Source organism: Glossina fuscipes, unplaced genomic scaffold (assembly GCF_014805625.2).
Source record: "Glossina fuscipes isolate IAEA_lab_2018 unplaced genomic scaffold, Yale_Gfus_2 1, whole genome shotgun sequence".
Taxonomy (NCBI): domain Eukaryota; kingdom Metazoa; phylum Arthropoda; class Insecta; order Diptera; family Glossinidae; genus Glossina; species Glossina fuscipes.
The window spans coordinates 27,067,127-27,089,227 of record NW_023998415.1 but is presented as its reverse complement, the minus strand read 5'-3'; the positions used below and the strand labels follow the sequence as shown (position 1 = coordinate 27,089,227).

At 31.2% G+C, this 22,101-nt stretch overlaps 1 protein-coding gene across 9 annotated transcripts in view; it reads right to left on the bottom strand.

Annotated features, from left to right (window-relative positions):
* The window catches only part of LOC119632495 (PAN2-PAN3 deadenylation complex subunit PAN3), a 45,792-nt gene extending 25,406 nt beyond the window's left edge, over window positions 1–20,386 (bottom strand). For 4 of the 9 annotated variants that reach the window (XM_038025423.1, XM_038025422.1, XM_038025424.1 and 1 more), the window contains exon 1: window positions 16,162–16,223. In XM_038025423.1, coding sequence (XP_037881351.1) covers window positions 16,162–16,195 — 34 coding nt within the window. In that variant the 5' untranslated portion in view covers window positions 16,196–16,223. The other 5 variants (XM_038025416.1, XM_038025420.1, XM_038025417.1 and 2 more) reach the window with 5 other exon arrangements.
* Window positions 20,387–22,101: the final 1,715 nt, after the last annotated feature.

The window sequence follows — 22,101 nt, the reverse complement described above, 5'->3', positions numbered from 1 at the left end:
TGGTAGGTGTCTTTACTAGTTAAATTCGAATTTATCTTCACACCCTTAGAGTTTTCCTGTTTGGTTTTCACTGAAACTTGGGTAAAGCCTGATTTACATTCGTCGGACTTTTTCACAATTCTTTCTAGGTTTTCAGAAAAGACCGCATTGGTGATAGGGTTTTAATCGATATATATACTACAGTTCCGCCCTGTTCAAACGAATTTCCTACTTCTCCCGACGTTGAATTTATTGTCATACCAGCGAAAATTGTCAATCGACTCCTACAATCCACCAAATGCGAATATTTCCATTTATAAAAAACATGCTGCCCTCATTTGTGGTGTGGCCGATAAGTTGAAATGTACTGATGTAGTTGTAGCGTTGGGCGATTTCGATTTGCAATAAGTCATCTGATGATATAGTGATAATTCTGGCTGTACGGTCCCCACTTCAACATCTGATAGAACTATTGTGTTTTCAATGAATTATTTGATCGTAATTTCCTTCAATACAACCGAACTCCTGAAAGATCCTTATATTACAAAAAAATTACACATCTGCTTAGTTAGGCCAAAATTAGAGTATGCCTCGGTTGTGTGGTGTCCCTCCTACAGGTGTTATGTGTATTCAAATGAATCAGTTCAAAAGCAATTCTTGCTGTCTTGCTAAGCCCGTGCTAGCTTTCATTAAGAGCTTAAGGATTCTTACTTGCAAAAAGGCTATACATGTGGTTAGTTAAGCCAACGCTAGAGTCTGCCTTTTTTGCATGGTCTTCTTCCTATAGATGTGATGTAGATTCAATTGAGTTCGTTCAAAAGCAATCCTTCTCCTTTGCCCTAAGGAATTTGGGTTGGGAGCCCCTTACCTCTTTGCCTTCTTATGAAAAAAGGTTGCTTCTCTTATCCCTACCTTCACTTGAGAAACATGGATTTACTCTTGATGACTCCTTCTTAATTAAGTTAACTAATGGTACTATCGATTCGTCCACATTACTTGATGAGATAAACTTTTATGTCCCAAACCGCTTCTCTATCACTTTATCACTTTATGTTCATTAAGCTGAGTCAATGTGAATACAATTATAAGCCGTTTAATCCGTTTAGAGTTGTTTGCGGAGTCCTAAATGATGTCTATCACTTAATCTCAATATCGAATTTTTTAAAGTCTATCAAAATAACTTTGCTTAATACGCACGATTTGCCTACGTCGTATTTAAACTAACTTTTAACCTTAATATCTCGTTATGATTCGAAAATTAACTGGTGTTGATTACTGTATCGGTTGCCAAGCTTTTATATGTTTTCGATGGCTTAAAAGTTCACTTGCAATTTGGTTCTGTACTCGTTGTGGGTGTGCCTCTGTGCTAGTTGTGTACATGTTTTTTCTTCTCTTTTTTGTTTTCTCCTCACTTATTTATACATGAATTACTAATGAATTATTAATTAATTATTATTATTAGTATTATTATTATTATTTTTTTCTTTACTTCTCTTTATATACTTTATGCTAGTTTTTAATATTAATTAGTGTACAATTTACTTCTAAAAGTCAATTGAATTTGACTGTTAATTTGTCTTAGTTGAGTTTCATGTGTAAGCAAATAAAATAAATAAATGACTAAATATAAAAAATTGTTTTTTGCAAAGACGCGGTTCCACAATAACTCTTTCTATCTATTTTCGCAAAAGATTTGCTTTTAATGAATTTTATTTTTATCCTGTTACTTTATATTAAGAGTAAAATTGAATACGAATGTGCTCCTATATTTCGTTAATCATTTCAAGTGGCAGTCGATGCAGCTGTTTACTTAGATAAAGCTCCAATGTATGCTGACCTTCGATTTGGGTCTTTTAAAAGAACGGCAAAGGAACATTGCGAAACGGATTTTAAAAGTTACAATTGTTAATCATATATACTCATATACATTTTAATTGTTTTACCTGCCTGTCAACAGATTTCTTATCAAGCGTACCGTTTTCGGTACATGATAAAATGCGTTTGTATGTTAAGCTAAATTGTTTTTAATTAAGAAATTTAGAACCTACAAATTAAATTATGTTTGTAATATTGTTTAAGATGTGTACTGATAACGGTACATGGGGCGTGAAGATTTTTATACAAAAAATTATCGAATTTGTTAACGTGCTCTGAAAATTGCACACGTGACGTGGAAATGGCTTCTACTTCTAGTCAAATTGGAAGGAAACCGTGGCAAATAGTTTCGATTTAAAACAGAAAAAAAATTTGCACATGTATGTAACTTTCTTTTCACAGGATGTCAGCCGACTTTACGATATTTTTTTAGGCGTAATTTTGCAACTAAATATGTGCCTTGCGATGCATCTGATCGTAGAAAGCTGTTGTGAACAAATGGTGTGTCTTGTGTTTTTACACAAGAATATGCTAAATCAATTTGGTTCAATTGCGTGATATTCTACGCATGAGTTCATTTGTAATCTGCTTACCGCATGAAAAGGATGTTGAACGAATTTTATTTAAGGGTTTCTTAGCAATGTATTTCCAAATGGTTCACAATATATATTGGAGTGAATGCACACTCTTACGTTGATAATGTGAAAACAATTGGAAAAGAATAAAGAGCAACTGTGAATACGTGAAAATTAGAGGTGTACGCTGTAATGAGTGTTTATATCAAATTTCAGAACGGCTTGGTTTACGTTACATGTTTCCTGTGCTCTGCTCTCCTTCATGTATTAAAATGCGGTCTTATCTTTTTTTACAAACTTAATTTGCGAGTAACAACAACAAACGTATACACTTACAATCATCTTTATTTTTAAATTTTTTTTGCCTTGGGAAACTTTAAAATCAGGCACTCGCGTAGGCGGATGAATGGAGAGACTCGACTAAAGCAACTTTTGTATTCCCGGTCTTTATACACTATATATATATATTATCTTATGCAGATTTTTAGACAACTTATTAGCTGTTAACAGATAATTTTACAAAAATGTTGTGTGCGCTCGTAATTGTATGACGGCGGACAATAAAAATCGAAAATGTCGTTTTCATAGCAAAAACCAAAGAATTTCGCTTAACAACAAGAATAATGTGTATGTAAGTCAAAATGTTAATCACGCTTGCAGCAAGCCGTAACACAGAATGTTTTTTTTTTTTTTTTTAATTTACATATTAGAATTTTAATACTTGAAAATAATTCGATATTGGTTTTCAAATTTTGAGAAGTTTTTAAGAAAACAAGTTGAACGAAAAATAACCAGTACATTGCATACGAGTTAATACATGTACACATGCGCACAAATTAGATTCAGTCAGTAGCGCGACTTAACGTTTGATTTTTCTTTTTATTCAATTTGCTCGATTTAACTTTACCAAAACAGACAACGACCGAACACAATTTGACCCATTTTCGATGAACACGTTTCAAAAAAAAAATTTAATAAAGAAAAAAAAAAACCCAAAAAAAAATTTAAGAAAGTTTTAAATGATCTAAGAAGAGTTTTAAATACCCTGCTGATAGAGTAAAAAAAGAAAAAAAAAAAGCAGCAAAGTAGCCAACCCGAACTATTGGAAACGTCGATTAGTAGTAGTCGAATAGTGTCGGCCCGTAGTAAGTATGCGTGTTATTTATTCACTTATTTATTTATTTACTCTACAGTCTGAAATCCTAGATATACAGAGATTGTCTAAGATATCAAGTGATTTATGTTAATTGTCTGGTTGCGAATATTTTGTCCTAAATTTGGCAAACCTCTATAGTATGGTGAACGTTGTTTGTAAATTTCATATCGATATCTGTCAGCCATAAGTTTTATATAATTAATGAAAACATATCGAAGTTCTTCGATCGCTCAAGTTACCGAGTTTCTTAAATTATTGCAGGCACTATTTATCTATTGCTGAATTAATCCAAACTTATGTGAACAAAATCTTGGTTTTTCTATTTTAATTTTTGTGAATAAGAATTTCCTATACAATCATCCACAGACGTGCATAGATTAAAGGAACGTAAGTCATAAACTTATTGAGGATATATATATGCAATATATATATATATATATATATACCGTATTAATTTAGTTTCTGTGGTGTACTATGTAAAATAATGCATGACGAAATTGGGGTCATTTAAAAAACAAAGTCCATATATAAGTAACATAACCAAAACCTTTTGCCTCATAAAAAATTATGTTCTTGGAATTATAAATTATTTATTATTTATTATCTATCGCAAATATCGATTTAAAATCTTATAAAAGGTGTTCAAGTTCGAGTTCGTTCAACTTTTGATAAAATTAAACTATATTTAACCCTTTTAGTGCCATACATATTTTACTAATATATGCTAAAAATGCCCGTAAAAAAGTGCATTTTTATAGATAATTTATATGAACAAGAGAAATATTCAACAACAAGAGAACTTTTCAACATTTTCTTGAGAAGATTTTAAATTATTATGATAATAAAAACATAGAAATTGAATATTACATATTTATTGACAAGAAAATTACAAAAAGTATATGGAAAATAAACAAGATTTATTTACAAACGTGTTTTCCAACACAAACACCGTGCAGTCCTTTTTTACACATGAAATAAATCAAGTTGGATCTTTTCACTGCACTTGTGTTCTGTTATATATGAGTTTTGGAGGAGTCATTCTTCCCAAAAATATTGAAAACTACTTTTTTCCAAAGCTTCACTGTCCCGCATTTTATCAAACTCATCTACACCGCCCATGAATTGATTGATTGGGTCGCATTTCTAAAGTCATCCTCACTATCGCTACTGTCACTAATAACACGCAACCTCCGATTGACAGGAACGACAATATCACTTCCGCTATCGCTCTCATAATCACTAACGCAGTTTTCAAATTGTTCTATCATTTCAACGCCTGTATCTGAAAATTCACTTGTGTCCGACATTTCGAAATCAAAATTAGAAATATTAAAAAAATAATAATAATCACGATGTTTATATAAAAAATATGCTATCGAAGCGAGAGCAGCGCTCGACGGCGCTTCTTGGCACTAAAAGCGTTAAGCGTTTTCATTCCAAGCCAACTTAATCATCTCCGTAGGTTTTGCTGCTTGATTCAGTTAAGAACAGAAAAAAATGCAAAGCTGTAAATGGCACCCATCTCTTTGCTTTTTTGGTATATACTGATCGGTAATTCGCACTCGCATCCTTCAAACATCAATATCTCAGTTATCCATATCTGATATTTCCTTAAAATTGGGCCATGTGTGGTGCGTTTTACAAAGCAATCAATTCCAGCGGAACGAATTCATTTGTATGACTAACACGTGGTCGATATGTTCGATATTCAAAATTTTTTCCTAGGTAAGTAAAGCTCCCCCTTAATTTAATTTAATAAGAATTTTGTTAGAAGCTACACTTTTTTTCTTTTTTTTTTAATATAACGAAGCACTCTGGCGTCAGATTGCCTGAACGTGTAAACACGGTTCTGGCAGAAGAAGTGGAGAAACACAGAGAGATAGAGAAGAAGCTACAGTCTAGCGGCAAAGTTTTATGCATTTACCGACTGAGCACCTATTGTAGTTAATGACCAACTACACACACACACAAGCACACAAGCACACAACAACAACAGCAATAAGATGCAAGCCTCCCGAGATTTGGGACCGCAAAAAATCACTTGATAGTTCCGAATCTTATTTTGTGAGTTATACAATAATAAACATGACATGTTTTCAAACTGTTGCATGTAAAACTATGATTCACAAGCATAAGTGAAAACCAATTGAATAACTCTTTGAACGTAGTTACTCGGAAGAGTAAAGTAAAAGAGGAAATACAAATAACAATAAAAAAATATAAAAATTGAATAAAATAAAGAAAAAATCAGTTATTTTTCATTAATTTTCTATCTGTGCCCGAAATATAACATAAATGTTTACCTTAACATGTACACATGTACACACATAGTTTCAGCTGTTAGGTTAGGTGCGTTGTGTGTGTGTTTTTCAAAATTTTCGAAAATTTTAAAATTACCGCCTTACCGTCGCTTCTCACTTTAAAGTACGATCGTTATGTCGTTCGAACGAAAAGGTAAAATACAGTATGAAATAATTACTGGCATGACATTAGCCCATTAGTCTTAAGTAAGAGATAGTCCATTTTCAAACTTATTCAAATCCTTGCTAAGATAATTGATAATCGAAAACTAAACAAAAATACAAAATACGCAAAGAGATGAAAAACGAAATTATGCGACATATTCGAAAAAGATGCGAAAGAGAATCTATTCTTACTATTTACGATACAGGCAAACCTGTTTTTGTGCGGTTGATAGGGACCGCAGAAAAAAAACCGCACAAAAAAAAAATATTCAAAAACTTCATAAATAGCTATAAGAAATAATTTTTCACGGCATATTAAAGAAAATTTTTTTTATGCGGTAGAGAGGGACCGCATAAAAAAAGTCTCACTTGGAAAATATGTCAAAACTTTACGAAATAGCAAGAAAGTGCTTTCCAAACAAAATAAATAATTAAATTACACATTGAAACATTTAAAAAAATTTTAATTTCTAATTTTAAACAAGAAGAAATTTTCAAAATGTACATAATTACATATATATGCATAAGAACATTGAGCATGCCTAATGAAATAGGCTGATGCAATAGGTATGAAAATGGCTGTTGCAATGTGTACATACACACTGATAGCAAAAAAAGTGATGCCAACACAGTTCAAATTGACCTAACCTCTCGGCGAAATTCAATGTGTCGATATTCATATACCGCACAAAAAAAAAATCGTACAAAAAGAATCGCACAAAAAAAAGCGCATAAAAAAGACCGCACAAAAACAGGTTTGACTTTATATGAAGCATCTGCATATCGTTGAAGTAACATTACAACACACATAGGCACACATAGGCGTTTATATGTGACATAATAATCTTTATATGCGATAATACTCCAAAAAAAATAGACCTACTCGATTCAAGTTTCATCATCATCATAAAATATAAAAAATTAGACATTTTTCCTTGATGAAGGCTTATTTTTCTTTTAAAAACCCCTAAGTGAGATGGGATGCAAAAAATATAGCTAAGTGGTCCACATTCAGCAAGGTTAATATTTCACCATGAAATATTTAAATTTAGCCCTTTTTATACCGTACACCACTTGTGGTACAAGTTTGTGCGGTTGTATGTAATACGCAGAAAAACTGACAGACAGGCTCACCATTTATTATACCGAACAATACGGAATCACTTTTTGCATCAATGTAGGCTTGTCTTTGCGTCCGTCTGTCTTTGTATCTTGCGCTCGACTCACAAATCCAAATTTGTTGAGGTATTTTAATGAATTTTGGTGCGCCGACGTGTGTCGGACGAACGCTATTGCAAATGATTCGGATCGGACCACTTTTTTGCATATTCTGAGAAGTCATTATATGAATAATTATAATAAACGAAGTAGTATGGAATATTTAATAGTAAGCCACGTTACTATGCAAATGTTTAGTTTTCTTAAAAATGGTGATATGGCGGGGGATTCAAAAGATCCTATTATTCCGTGACTTGTGTTGCAAAATTCTCAAAATTATAATATTTTTTCATATAAGCAGTTAGTTATCAAAATGAAGGGAATATTTAATGGGAATCTGATAAATACATCCGAACCTTCTATACGGTAATCAAAGATTAATATGCTCCATGATGTAACTCCGTCGGTCAGCGTTATTGCTCTTAGTGTTCTAACTGACAATTTTCGTTTTAAATGATCATCAATCCGAGATTTGTTCTAGAATGAATATTCTATTCACTCTTTATTGCGTTAAAAAGCACTGTTAGCCGGTATCTGTTTTCATGGTATATGTGTATCATGAAAGAGGAAAGAGGGCAAAATCAAATGTGATTATGTTTGCAGAATTAAAGGTAATACTCACGAGAAGGGACGTTAATGCAATTTGCACGAAACTGACAAACCAAACCCGATAATTTAAAATTCTTGGTCTCTTTGAAGTATTACGCAAAGGTTTAAAATCGAAATGAATCGCAAAACTAATGCATACATACAGACAAATGTTGATGTAATGAGAAAAGCTTTAATACGATGTTGATTAATTCTCATCGTTGCGACAGTTAATTGCTACATTTTTTTTTACTATTGGGCAAGCAATTGTCGCCGGCAAATGTCAATAGAAACCTTTGAAAATTTGTTTTTCAAATTTAAGTAAAGCATGATATCGAGATAAAAAAACAAAACCGCCTCGCTTAACTCCAATCCCGAATGAGCTTAATCACAGTTCACATTCAAAAAAAATGGTCCATTGTTTATATAAAATTATCTCTGTACATAGGACAGGTTGAATTGAAGCAACAGGAGGTACGATGAAATCATACATTCTTACTGCAAATATTGAATTTTTTTTTAAATACATTTTCAATTTAATTAAAAATATCTTCGCTTAAACCAAGGATACAATTGGACGTTGCAATCAAACCGAAAGCCAGCGATAATACGTCAACGTCTTTACTGAGTTCTATGTAATGAAAGAACTTTTGCTTTTGGACTCACAGTTAAGAAAAACTTGCGCAAGTTAATCGAAGTGGTTTTTGTTGAAAGAATTACGAATGCTAAAGTGCTTATAAAGCCGAACATTAGATGCCCTACGCCTTTTCGCGTAATGCACTCATTCACTCATTTTCTTAATAATATTCCAAAAATTATAAATTATTGTTATGTAAATGGACAATTTTCATGGAAGCCCTCATATTGGAGGATACTTAAATCGTCGACTGTGGTGGTCGAAATTTAGCAAGCCAAAGATTTATATGTCAAAGTTTTTTACATTTCTTTCCGTCATAATAAACCACAAACTAGACTTTGACGCTACAGAAGGGTTTTCTTTCACAAGTGTGTGTGGTCTAAAAAATAGACCAAATTCCCTATGGCTAATTTACTAAGGGCAAATTTACATCATAAAATATACAAAATTAGACCTTTTCGACATACACAGGCTCATTTCCCATTAGAATGCTTATATGAGTTGAGATCCAAGAAGTAGATCTACACGGCACAGGAGTATTGAGAATTAGGCGGTTTAACCATATCAACATTCAATTTAGTAGGAAATGTTATATGGTCACGGGTTCAAAAAAATTACTCCATCCGTTACTTTTCTTTTTTTTTAGGATTACTGTCATAGGTATAAAATATCCGCTCACGACTGAATATAATTTTGTTACTTGTTTTTTTTTTTTTATGATCAGCTACCATTCTACCATATATTTGTATTAACACAGTGATACTAAGCCGGAGAGAAGTAGGCAAAGAGATGATAGCGGCTGGAAGGTTTATGATCGATATGTAAGTATTACGTCTTTAACGATCAAGCGTCCACTACAACTTTGGCAAGGCCACGTCAATTGGAATGTGTTCTTAATATGTTGTCGACCGCATCAAGAATTTAACCCGGCTGTGCCGTGTTGTTAATCGGGCTCTTCATCTAGTGGGGTGTGCTTAAGCCGGTAGTCGTTTTGATCAATCAACCAGATGATAATATTCTATATATTATATATTTTATATCATAAAAAGGTAAATTGGTAGCAAGGCGATCTGATCTAATGAAAATATATTTTAACATATGGAACCGATGTAAGGCAGTATAACCGATGTATATATAATGTCTATATATTTTTGTAATATCTTAATAAAATTTGATACACTGACATGTTCTACGCCAAGGGCGAACACTATTAAACCTGACTTAGATCGGATCATTTTTTCGACTATTCTCCATATTTGATAAATCGTTATAAAAAGAAAAAATATAATATTTAGAATATCGCGACAAAATCCGCTTACTCTCTGAAGGATGAGCTGTATACTCATTATATGAAAACGTTTGCAGCGCCCAGAATGAAGCAACAAGCACTCGACAAGGTGTATATATTCTTGATCGTTGCGAAATTCTAAATTGATTGAGAAACGTCCATCTGCGAAATTTTGTTTTAAATATTCTCCTGGCTGCAAAGATGAAATTATACGCTTCAAATTTGGCAGGAACATTGGAAATTTTTACACGTAGGTTGGTATTCAAAATGGGCCAAATCAGCCAGAGGACACGCCCCAAAGTGTCACGTAACTTGAGAACACCTCTACCTTTGAAAAGCAACAGGAAAAATCGGTTTTTTGCTCTTTACTCATAAATAAAATACAGATAAATGCATGAGAACTTTAACGCATATTCTATGGGCGATGCTGTAATTAATACGTGTACAAAAATGGGAAAAATTATCCATCCGGTATATTGAAATTTAATTTGCTTTCAAAACCTTTTTAACACGGAGACAGAAGCCTCAAAAATCCCATAAAATAAATAAATTCTTGGCCAGTTTCAAATTTGGAATGCATTTAAAAGTGTCCGTCTGTTCGTCTGACGGAATTTGCTATTGTTAAGTTTTTATATAAGTGAAAATTGACAATTTTTAAAATTTGCTGACAAAAGAAGATTGAGGTATAGGATTTTGGCATATTCAATGAATGTGGAAAATTAGGGCTAATTTTTCCCGCCCTCTCCCATATTGGAATCTTCGCATCCTAAGAACCGTAGGCCGTTATATGACAAAAAGATCTAATTTTTATATTATAATAATAACAGTTTGACATTAAAATAATTATGTAATCAAATATCAAGCATGTAGGAAAACTAAGCCTTTAACTGATAAACAAATTATAATTTGCAATACTTTATGACTTTATGAAAATGGGTGAAAAGTAATCAAATCAATGGATCTGATGAGATCATATTAAAAATTTTAAGCAAAAAATCTGAAGATAGTGTTAAGATTTGCATTCCATAAACACGTTTATATGCAGAATCTGAACACAAAGCATTTAACAAGTTTTTTACGAACTTAATAGCCGTAATAATAGCCGTACTAGTCGATGCAATAGCCCATCTACATCTATGTGTAAGCATTATGCAATTTAATATGTCTTCAAACACTAGGTCATATTTCATAATTTTTTTTCTTCTTATTTTTCTTATTTACATAAGCTAAGAGTAATAATAAAATAATGGCCAACGATAGACGACGACTGAGGCACCTTGGATTATTTTTCCAGTTTATCCGCTGCTTTATATTGCTTCTGTGGCTCTTCATGCGTACACAAATTTCATATTTTGACTTTAAAGACTTACCTGACATTTCTAATGGCGAGCGCGAGCTTTCTTTGCAATAATTTAACTTCATATGCATTATGATGCACTTACGTTTATTGAAGTGGCTGTGTGTCGTCTGCTCTCCGCATGTTACAATGGAATAAAAAATATGTCCAAGTTTTCTATTTAACAATCAAACGCATACTCATCGGTTACGAAACGTTGTTGACCGTTTGATTTCAGCCTTTCATGCTAAGCACATTATTTATTATACCTTTTACTACTTACTTGTGATACAAGTTATATTAAGTTTATGGGGACAATTGTAACACCCACCCCCCGGACTTGAGATAGAGCCCATCTTATGTGAACGTTTAAATCTCCTCTAATATGGAGGCTTTTATGAAAAATTATGTATTTACATAAAAATAATGTATAATTTTTGGTGTATTATTAAGAAAAGATTGTATCACGCGAAATGGTGTAGGGTATTTATTGGTTAGCCCTGATCAACTATACCGTTCTTATTTGTTTTTTTTCTTTTTCTTCCCCCCTTTTGTCTGCTCTTTCACTTTCTATATTTGTTTGAATTATGGAAATTTCGTTACAGGAATGCATTCAATTATCATCAAATAGTTTTCTTCAATCACAGCAGCAGTGACACTGTTTCTAAAGATCATCTTCATAACATTTGCGGTGAGGTATTTTCGACGTTTAAACACTAGAGGGTTTATTAATTAATTCGATGCAAACCGTCAACCAATTTTCGAAGGAACGTTCATTTAATACCATTCCAAGTCCATGTTATTATAGCAATTTTCAGATGCGATTTCAATTATTCACATAAGAGAGAATATAAGAAATTGTTATACCGCTCAATTTGTTACCAAGAAGTATGTACCTTAGTGCAAGGGTAAATTTACTCTTTTGTTATTTCTCAACTCAAAAATACGCATCATCAAGAATTACAGAAAATACATATAATATTCATGATCAGCGTGAAATTCTAGATTTGTATTTAGCTTTCTCGAAAAAATTTGAATACACACCTGCACATAGGGATTTTTTTTTTTTTATTTTTAAAATCTCACTGCCTGTACCAAAAGAAGTGTGAGAGCAATACTTTTTCGCCATCGATTTTCGTTTAACAAATGCATTTCTTGTCAGCAGCTATTTGTGTTTCTTGATTGAATGCTCGCAATACCGAGTGTTTGTGCAAAATGTGCCGCAAACTCTTTCTAGTCGAGCTTAATGTCTAAGAACTCAAGCTATGGCCAACGCTCTTCTTGCATTTCTTGCAACTTTGTCATCATCGAAATCGCAACCTAATTACGACCTGTATTGAGCAATCGAGAAAGGAAAGGAAAAGATGCATTGAGTTGGTCCTTGTGTTCGTAACACTAAGGAATATGCCTTTAGAGACCCCGTAAAACTTACATAGGTGGTTAGAAAACTTTCCAGCCTAAACTCTGAGATGGCAGCACTTTTTCCCCAAATTTATACATTTTGAACTGATTCCATAAGTTTGAGTCTATTTCGTGAAAATCGATTTCAAAAAATGAGTGTCGCGATGTCATTAAATATATATTTTGTTTAGAAGGCAATACTAACAACGGGAAGACACATGTGCCGAAGCGGCAAATTTATTTCATTAAGGTAATACGCTGGCTCAGACTTCAGCGGTTTCCATAGCGTAATTTTATCAATTACAGTGAGAACTACTAAATTATCCGTCTAGGTACCAAGATCCAGTCCTAACATACTGTTTTTTTAAACTCTTAGCTAAAAGTTGCGACTGAAGTATAGAGATTTTCATCAAATTAAGAGATGATCAAACTTTCTTAATCCCTATTTTGCAGTAAAAAAGCCCAACTTTTATTTAGACTTGGCTTGCATGGATGGTAGCATTGCTAGGGGAAATCTATATTCATACAAAAAGATTATCTAGAAAAATAAAAGAAAATTTAAAAAATAATTTATTCGTTTCATAGGTCAGACACTTTTCAGTAAATCCTCGTATATGGCCTCAATTGGCTTAACAATTCGAGTCGATTTAATAATTTCCCTCCATGTCTGTGGTTACGTAAAGCTCGCGTCAGTAATAGATGAAACTGAACGGAGAGCCTGGAGTAATTCGAAAAGATTACCGATTACTCTGTTTATTGTTTTCGCTTATTGTAGGCCAGTTGGTGCTTTAAACTTTGCAATTTAAAGGAATTAGATGAAAAGCGAATGATTGCAAATCAATTTTTCGATCTCTACTTGAGATGTCCATAGTAGGCGGATGGTTGCAGTTTAATATCGTTCGAGATCTGTGCTAGATAAGTTATTATATGCATTTGTAAATATTTCACAAAGTTAATGTAACCTTGGAATGGCATGAATAAGAAGCAGATCAATCATTAACCAAAAAGCATTGACTAGTGATCGTAACGTATATAAGCTTAAATAGTATACGTTCACAGCCCACGAAAATAAAAACTTTTAAGAAATAAGATTAAAATATAGAAAACAAAAATTTCAGTCTTATTCTAAGCGATAGTGGTATAGATACGTACATGCGTACATACATAAATATATAAATAATATATATATATATATATATATATATATATATATATATATATGCATACATATACACGTACATGTATTTATATATTGTTATGCAAACGTTATATGATTGGAGTAAAACGAGTTATTGGTTTAAGAGAAGAAAATAACTCTTGCTTGTATTACTTTCAAAATTGAAGCTAATCACATGATCTTTTTGTATAGCTGCTATGGATTTCCGGTTCTCGTGGTTTTTAACTTCTTTCTTAGCTTTAAAAGTATAGAGAAAACAAAAGGAGAAGAGTACCATCATGTATAGCCAACTGAGCTGAAACCTGAAATGCAAACTGGTTTTCAGAAATCATAATAACGAAATCTGAGCATTGTTTTCATTTTTTAATATGCCAAATGAGAAAGAAGAAAAAGAAATTTATAGTCTTAATTTACAGAGTGCTTGATAATAGGTTTGATATAAGTGAAAATGTCTCAACAATTATTCGTGCGATTTATGTACACTCTTATTTCCTTCAGCCCCATTCACTACCACGTTAGTTACATAGCATTTGACATGGATTGCTATAGATATATATATAATTAGATTTTTTTTAAAAAAAAAAACCTTAATGAAATTTCGAGGTTAAGGACAAGAGCGACTAAGAAAAGTCTGAAAAAGTTTGAAAACGAATAATTGTACGATGCAGTTAAGGTAATGAAGATGTACATTTTTTCAAGTCATAGCTGAACATATAGGTTAAGTAACCGTCAATTTACCTGTGATATATATATATATACGTATATATGATATATATGATTCTCAAATTAAAAAATTTCCAGACGATAAACGCCAAAGTACGCTTTCGGTGTATCAAACGTTGGTTCATACGCCTTAAGAGAAAAGTAAATTGCATCATATTGACTAATCGTGAAAATCGGATCTCTTACGGTATGTATGTAAGTGGAGATAGTCATTGATTCCACGTTATCGCAATAATAACGAGAAAGAAGGCTATACTCCGTACAATGAATCTTTGATGGCTATTACCACAAACCAATATGTAACTGTCTCAAAAAATTCTAATAGACTTTACATGTAGGTCAGTTCTTTGTCTTTGCAAGCGTGTTTGTAAATGGATGACGCTCGATTTTTTAATGAAATTTCAAATTGTCTTTGTCCAATTGTATATTTAACGAGTTTCGGATCGATATCTGCTCTATTATGGGCGTGATTGTGGGCTTATCACAACCATTTTCATAGTAGGCTTATGAGCATCCTGTACACCACACATATTGCGCATTTACACTACCATATATTCTGATCGACTCTGAACAACCTGGCTGATCCTTTTAGATATTTTAAGATATGATGTCGTTCTTCAAAGAAAAGAACATCTAATGTTCGAAAATAAGATAGACTTATCCTAACGAACATATGCATATCTGAATGATATTAGGAAGTAAAAGAAGGAAAAACTAATGCAAATTATATAGCTCCAATTTGTAGCATTGTATTCTTGATCCGATTCAGATGCAAGCCATATCAATTATTTAGTCCTTTCAGTGTAGCTATCTCTTGTCGTCGAACTTCTAAAACCGGAGAAGAACTAAGATAAGCCCTAGAAATTTAGTATACCCCCCATATGTCCTTAAATTTGTTAGGTCGAAGTTGAAAGGAAACATAATCTCCATTTAAATCAGATGTTGAAAACTGAAAGCCCAAAATTTTAGCGACACAATCCACTGGAATCGTAAAACATTATTCAGGCTCATATTTCAGAATTTGTACTTAGCTATGTTCACATATGGCAAAGCTTCGTTTTAAAGTGCGAATAATTTTCCTATTGTGGTCACGAATTATTCATTTATTTATTTTTTATTTTTTTAAATTTTACTTCAATTATTTAATTTTGCTATTAAAACCTCTCTTATTAATGAACACATATGGAAACTAGGATAGGATAATTTAGTGAATATATGAACTCTCGATTTAAATGCCGTTTATATTATATGCAAATTAATTTAATACTTAATAACGCGTATCATTTGTAAGCTAACATAGTTATGGAGAACAGAAATTTTGCTGAAATCATTCCGATCAGACCATGGTGGGATAACATAAATGCAAAGCAATCTTTAATGAAATATTAAACCCTGTTATGTCAAGCAAACTTTGAACTTTATCATAATTAAAAAGATGTATAAGTTTATTCACATAACATTCGTAACGGTTATAAATAGAACGTCAATTTTAATATACACATTCACATTAGGATAAAGAGCGAAATCAATGCTTTCGAAATTATAATGTTACCCAAAATTCTAACCTTTGATCGGAACTCTACTCTGCAAAAGCAGAGATTGAATCGAAAGCAAGTCAAATCCTTATAATCTTTGAAAAAATTAATGCTAAAACGAACTCATGAAATAGGAAGTCAAGGTGACGGCGAAAGGACTATAGATAATTAATAAGTTTTTGTAATTAAAAACTAAAATAATACTTACCTGCTGGAAAGAAATTATTTAAGAACGTTGACATTTTATTAAGCAGCACACTTGTAGTTTTCCTTCGATTTTATGTTAGTATGAATATTAATTTCTGTATATATATATAATATATATATATATACATATATTGTTATAGTATATATTGTTATATATATATATATACAATTGTATATATATACTTACATATATATGTACACTTGCGCGCACATACTTATATATATATACATGTACATATATGTATATCTATATATATATATATCTATATATATATATATTCATTTATTTTTTTTGTTTTTATTTACAATGTGCAATATTCTCTGTTTGTTATTTATTTTGGATGAGATGAGTAGCTTCTCTTCGACAACGCTGGTCTATGTTGTTAATGCAGATCAAGAAGTAAATGTCAATTATTAAGAAATAGCTTTCTCTCTCTCAGTATCAATATAAACATAAACAGTAATACTATATACAACATTTCTTTTTGTGTTAAGCGAAAACGATTAATATGTGTGTGTTGTCAACAGTTTTATTGTTTCTCCGTTTGGCTGAAATCCACTGCTGTTACTCAAATTCGCTTGTTTTCTTCTTTTTTCTTTTCTTTTATACACACATTAACATGAACTGGCAGTAATATAATTTCATTATTTGTTTTAGCCACATAAGTGAGAATAGCATATTGAATTTTAGCTCCTCACAAAAATTACATGAAAGAGAAGAGCTGCAAAAAACATATTTATACATTTATAAAGTGTTGTCTAAGCGCAAACTGTTTTAATATTTGTTTAATAAAAACATAAAAGAAGAAAAAAAGCGCAAAGCATGTGGTGGCAAGTCGCATCGTTTTTCTAAATGAATTTCATGGAAAAATAAATTTTTATATTTTTTAGCCTTGTGAATAAACGCGCACATACACCAAATTACATATCGTTTTGCTATTTGCTCTTTTTTTCTTCTTTGTTTATTTCTATCCGTAGTTCTGAATTGTTGAGATTGCAGATGTAGATGGCGTTCAATTAATATAATCTCGTTTTCATTTCACTTTCTGTTATTAATAATGTTATAAATATTCTTTAATTTAAAGGTAATTATTGTCAAAAAATTAATTAAACGAGGCTTAACGAATTATTCCTATAGAGAGTTTTAACAGATTTTCTGAAATTGAACATCTGGCGTTATTAAATGGAATTGCCATAGCTGAAAAATTTTCCCTCTTCAGCTAATGTAGGATGTCGCACCTTTGTTAATAATACCTAAGTTCATGCGAACTGAGTTAAGGCTTATGTCTTGTTTATTAGTTATCTAATTTAATAATTCCCTAGTGAAGCTGTTGAGAGCTCTCAGTTGTTTTTTATCTCGTACATACTTCAAACATGAGGAAAGCATCATATGTTAAATAAAAACTGAAATTTCATATTTTAAGAAGGTATTCATGAAAATCCACGCATTTTAAAAACGTGCCATAAATTCACAAAAAACTTTGCGTCGTGATCCTAAAAAGAAAACTATAAGAGAGAGTATTCTGTACGAAATTTCATTGCCTGCATTTTTATCTCTCAGATATTTCTTATTTTAGTCAGTCGTAACTACTGTTAACCAAAATAATGCGATTATCGATTACTATCGTTATTCGATGATTAAACTCTTGAAACGTAATGAGTATATTATTTAATTTATTAAAAATAGAAAAAGTATCTTTGTATAACAAAGTTTGAGACTAACGCGATCGCGTTATGCTTGTTTCCTTCTCTTTTCTGTCAATATTAATTAGTATGCAATTTTAAATAAGTTTTCTCATCAGGTATAAAAAGTTTACTTTAAAAAAAGGAAATCGGAATTTGATTGAATTCCGCCAGTAATGATCCTAGCGAGATAATCACCAAAAAGTATCGAAATATAATTTATATAAAACTATGAGCTGACACTTGTTTTGACGCAATAAGTATCTTGCAATATAATAAATTCTATCAACTTTAATTTATCTTGATTTTTTCAATTAACTATTGCATTCTTCATCTTATTGCGGGCATCTATTAAAAATATTTATAATTTTTAATTCGGTCCATCCAGAAGACGCTTTCCAAACATCAATGAAGCTTTAAAAATTTTTTGACGACATTTTATAGTATTCGTTCATGTCAGAATCTATTACAGCGTAGCATCCTATGACGACTAAATGTATTTATTTTCAGGCGATTTGCAAGTTCAGTCGTACAGATTGATGTGGATATAATTATAACAGCCGTAGTTTCTTTTTTTAATCAACTTTTGTTTTTTAAATTGCACATAATTCGAAAACAATAACACAGAGCACTTTTGACAAAAATTCACTTTGTTGAGGATTACATCTTTAAAATCCTTTTCCATATTATATTTTTCCGTTTATATTTACAATAAAAAAATTTTTATTTTTTTGTATATTGCGGACTATAACGACTATCGCATTAACACATTTATGAACACATTAATCCATTGTATTTTATACGCATAAAAGTAAATGTTAAAAATTATTTTTGGAATTTTATTTTTTAGAAATATTGTAATGTAAAGTTTTAATCACAAATCCTTACTCCTAACAAAGAATATGCTTGTAAGGACAAAGCTAAACTAAGCGTATTGTTGGATTGTAAGTGAATCTACAAGAAACACAATAGCAAAAATATTACATTGTGCATAGCTAGTTACAATGAAGGTGTATTGACTGTTTCAACAACCAATAAAACAGTAATAGAAATAACAGCATCTCCGGCATTGTTATAAGGACATTCTATGAGATTTATACAAGAAATTAATTAAATTTCTTACTACTCAGTTAAGATCAAACTGAACAAAAAAGGAAAAAAAATTGAATTTTTTAAAATGAAAAAGCAAATAATCAAAATATCAACAATTTATTTATTTATATTTCCTTTTTATTGTGTATAATAGTGTACTTGACCTTTGTTTTATTACTATTTTCATTATATATTTTACATTTATTTTCTCTAATTAAATACAAAATTCGTCTAAAATTGTTTTCACAAATACCAAAGGAAAAACAATTCAGAGAATATGTTCTTACAAATGCAATAACAAGAAATGAGCGGAGAAAGAGAAAAATATTATAAGAGAGCATGTAACATTTATTATTTGGAGAAACTCTTGCACAGATAAGGAATGGAGTAAAATGCATAAAACAAAAACAGCTGCAAATTGAACGCCATATTTTCACTGTATACTTTTGCAAATATGCGAGATCTGGCTTAATAATCAAGCAAGAATCTCTCGTTGTGGACTAAGAAAGCCCATAAGAAGACGTTTTTAAGTAATATATATCGTATATATATATAGATATCCTCATAATGTATAACGGCAAATAAACTTTCTCGATAAAATATGTATGCAGACACATAAACATAATAAACTGGATTTGGCTTTAGCGGCATTGTAAGAATTAATATTCAAAGTGGGTAGAAACGAAAAAAAGGACAGAAGGAGCATATAAAAGTAAGAAAAACCGGTTTGACTAGTGCTCCGGTTTATATATTTAAAAATGTTGTAAACAAATTTGAACACTTAAATGTTAGGTTAAAGCCGGTATAGATTTGGGAATTGTTATTCTTTGTTTTTGCAAGTACGGCAGTTCTTTGTTTTTTTACCAAAATAAAAAAAAATATATAAATATATATGTATATTTATGTATGTATGTATCTAGATGCATATGCGTATGTACATACATACAAATATATGTATATTTACATATATGTATGTAATATAGAAAACAATTAGAGGCCAAAACATGTCGCAATCCAAGCACAAACAAAATGGCAACTCTTCCTTTTGAAAATTTTACTTTCTCTCTTGCTTTAAGTGCTTTATTTCAAAACAATTTTAGTTATTAAATAAATAATTCGACATTTATTCTTTTTATTTTTTTAAATTCATTTTATATGAATCGATTCGTACAGAATATAGAATTTGTTGACCAAACTATTTTTCAATCTTTTTTTTTGCACAACACACGCACACACACACAACGCAAAAAGATGCAAAATATCTTTTTTATGTACTTGAAAAAAGTTAACGATATATTTGAGTTTTCCTAATATTTTGTTTTATTGAACATTAAATACTTTTAAAGTATGGAAAATCACAATTTATTTACATTCGTTTGAGGTAATTTTACACAAATATCTCGCTGCGTCTCAAGCAAACAGCTGTAGTCACCATCTTAAAAAATATACCTGTCTTTCGTCAGTGCTTGCCAATATTTCGTATTTGTTGCATTTATGGAGAATACATTAAATGAGGTTAAACGTTTTCGGAATATCAGATGAAATTTTCACAAATATTTGTACCTTTATATTAATTTAGGCAATTTTAAAAAATGTGAAGAAAAACTTTTTATTTGTCTTAAATTAATTGCTTTCATACAAATGTAATTTTCAATTTTGTTTAACTTTCTCAACGCAATTTTGCAATATGCAAACCCAAATGTTTCCGGGATGTATATTTGAACTCCCTCTACCCCGCGCTCTTAAATTTTCACAAAAAAAAAGAAGAAAATTCATAAATACACATTTTAAAACCAAACTAAAGCAAGGAAATTATTGGAATGAATTATTAGCATATTCAATAGCTAAATGTTTACATCCCGTTCACACGATTAGGATGTTTAAAGATAAAGGAAACACACAGAAGAAAAAAAGGAATTAACATAACAATTAATCAAAAAGAAAGTTATGTGTAATCTTTCTCATAAATATTCCTTTCTTTGACAAATGGCAATACTTTCCTGCGACTATAGGTTGGGTAGAAAAAACGCTTAATTCTATTGGCCTGTTATAACAATACAAAGAATTATTATCTGTCCATTTGTTTTGTAGTTTTTTGTAGAGTTAGAAAAATATAAATAAGAAACTGATATCATTGTTGTACAACGTTAACTTTTACTTCAAAAAGAAAATTGTGTGAAATAAGAAATGGAAGATTTCTAGTAACCTCACCTTTAGTATATAAAAAGAAAAGATGGGCTTAATTAATTGTAACATTTTATAAAAATATTATAAATATATAATTATAAATATATAATGTTTTTTCGCTTTACGAAGTGACAAGCTGGACATGTGTGATCAGTCAACAAGAATAAGCTTCAATTGTTATTTTCGTTGGGACCTTTTTTATTTTTGTCAGGGTTGCTGTTGTTTATTTTAAATAAGGATTATGTCTTTGCTAATTTATATATATATATATGTATATAGTGAAGAATGCAGCCAAATTTAATGCGCAAAAAAAAAGTTTTTATGAAACATATCGCGAGAACGGAATCGTTACATATGGGCAACCATTATAGAAAAGTAATTGTACTTCTTCTGTCAGCAAAAACTTTGTGTAATTAAAAAAATGGTATTGCTCCCTCCAAGTTTTTCGCATCCATGTAATATTTGAAAAATATCACTCTTAACCAAACTGTTGTCGAAAAATGTTAATAATGGTAAATTTGTTTCATATAATAAGTTTTCCAAAATAGGTCAGTATAAATCTCAATTTGGTTTCGCCCCCGATCCAATATATGTGAATGTGCTAGAGCTGATCCAAATATCCCGAAAATACCATCCTAGGTGTTGACCATATATAATGTAGGGAATCAATGTTTATGTAGAACTTGTTTTATCATCATCATCATATTTTTGTACCCACCACTGAAGGATGGGGGTATACTCATTTCGTTTTTTTTTCACAATGTCTGCACCACCCAAAAGGAAGCTTCAGAGACTCTATACAGTACACATACTGCTGATCAGTGTGAAATTTTGAATTGATTTAGCCATGTTTGTCCGTCTGTGTGATGTTGGTTGTTGGCGATATCCTGGTCCCAACAATGAAGATATCAGCTTCAAATTTTGTGCAAACATTATGAGTTTTTGCACGCAAGATTTCACTTAAAATGGTACAAATTGG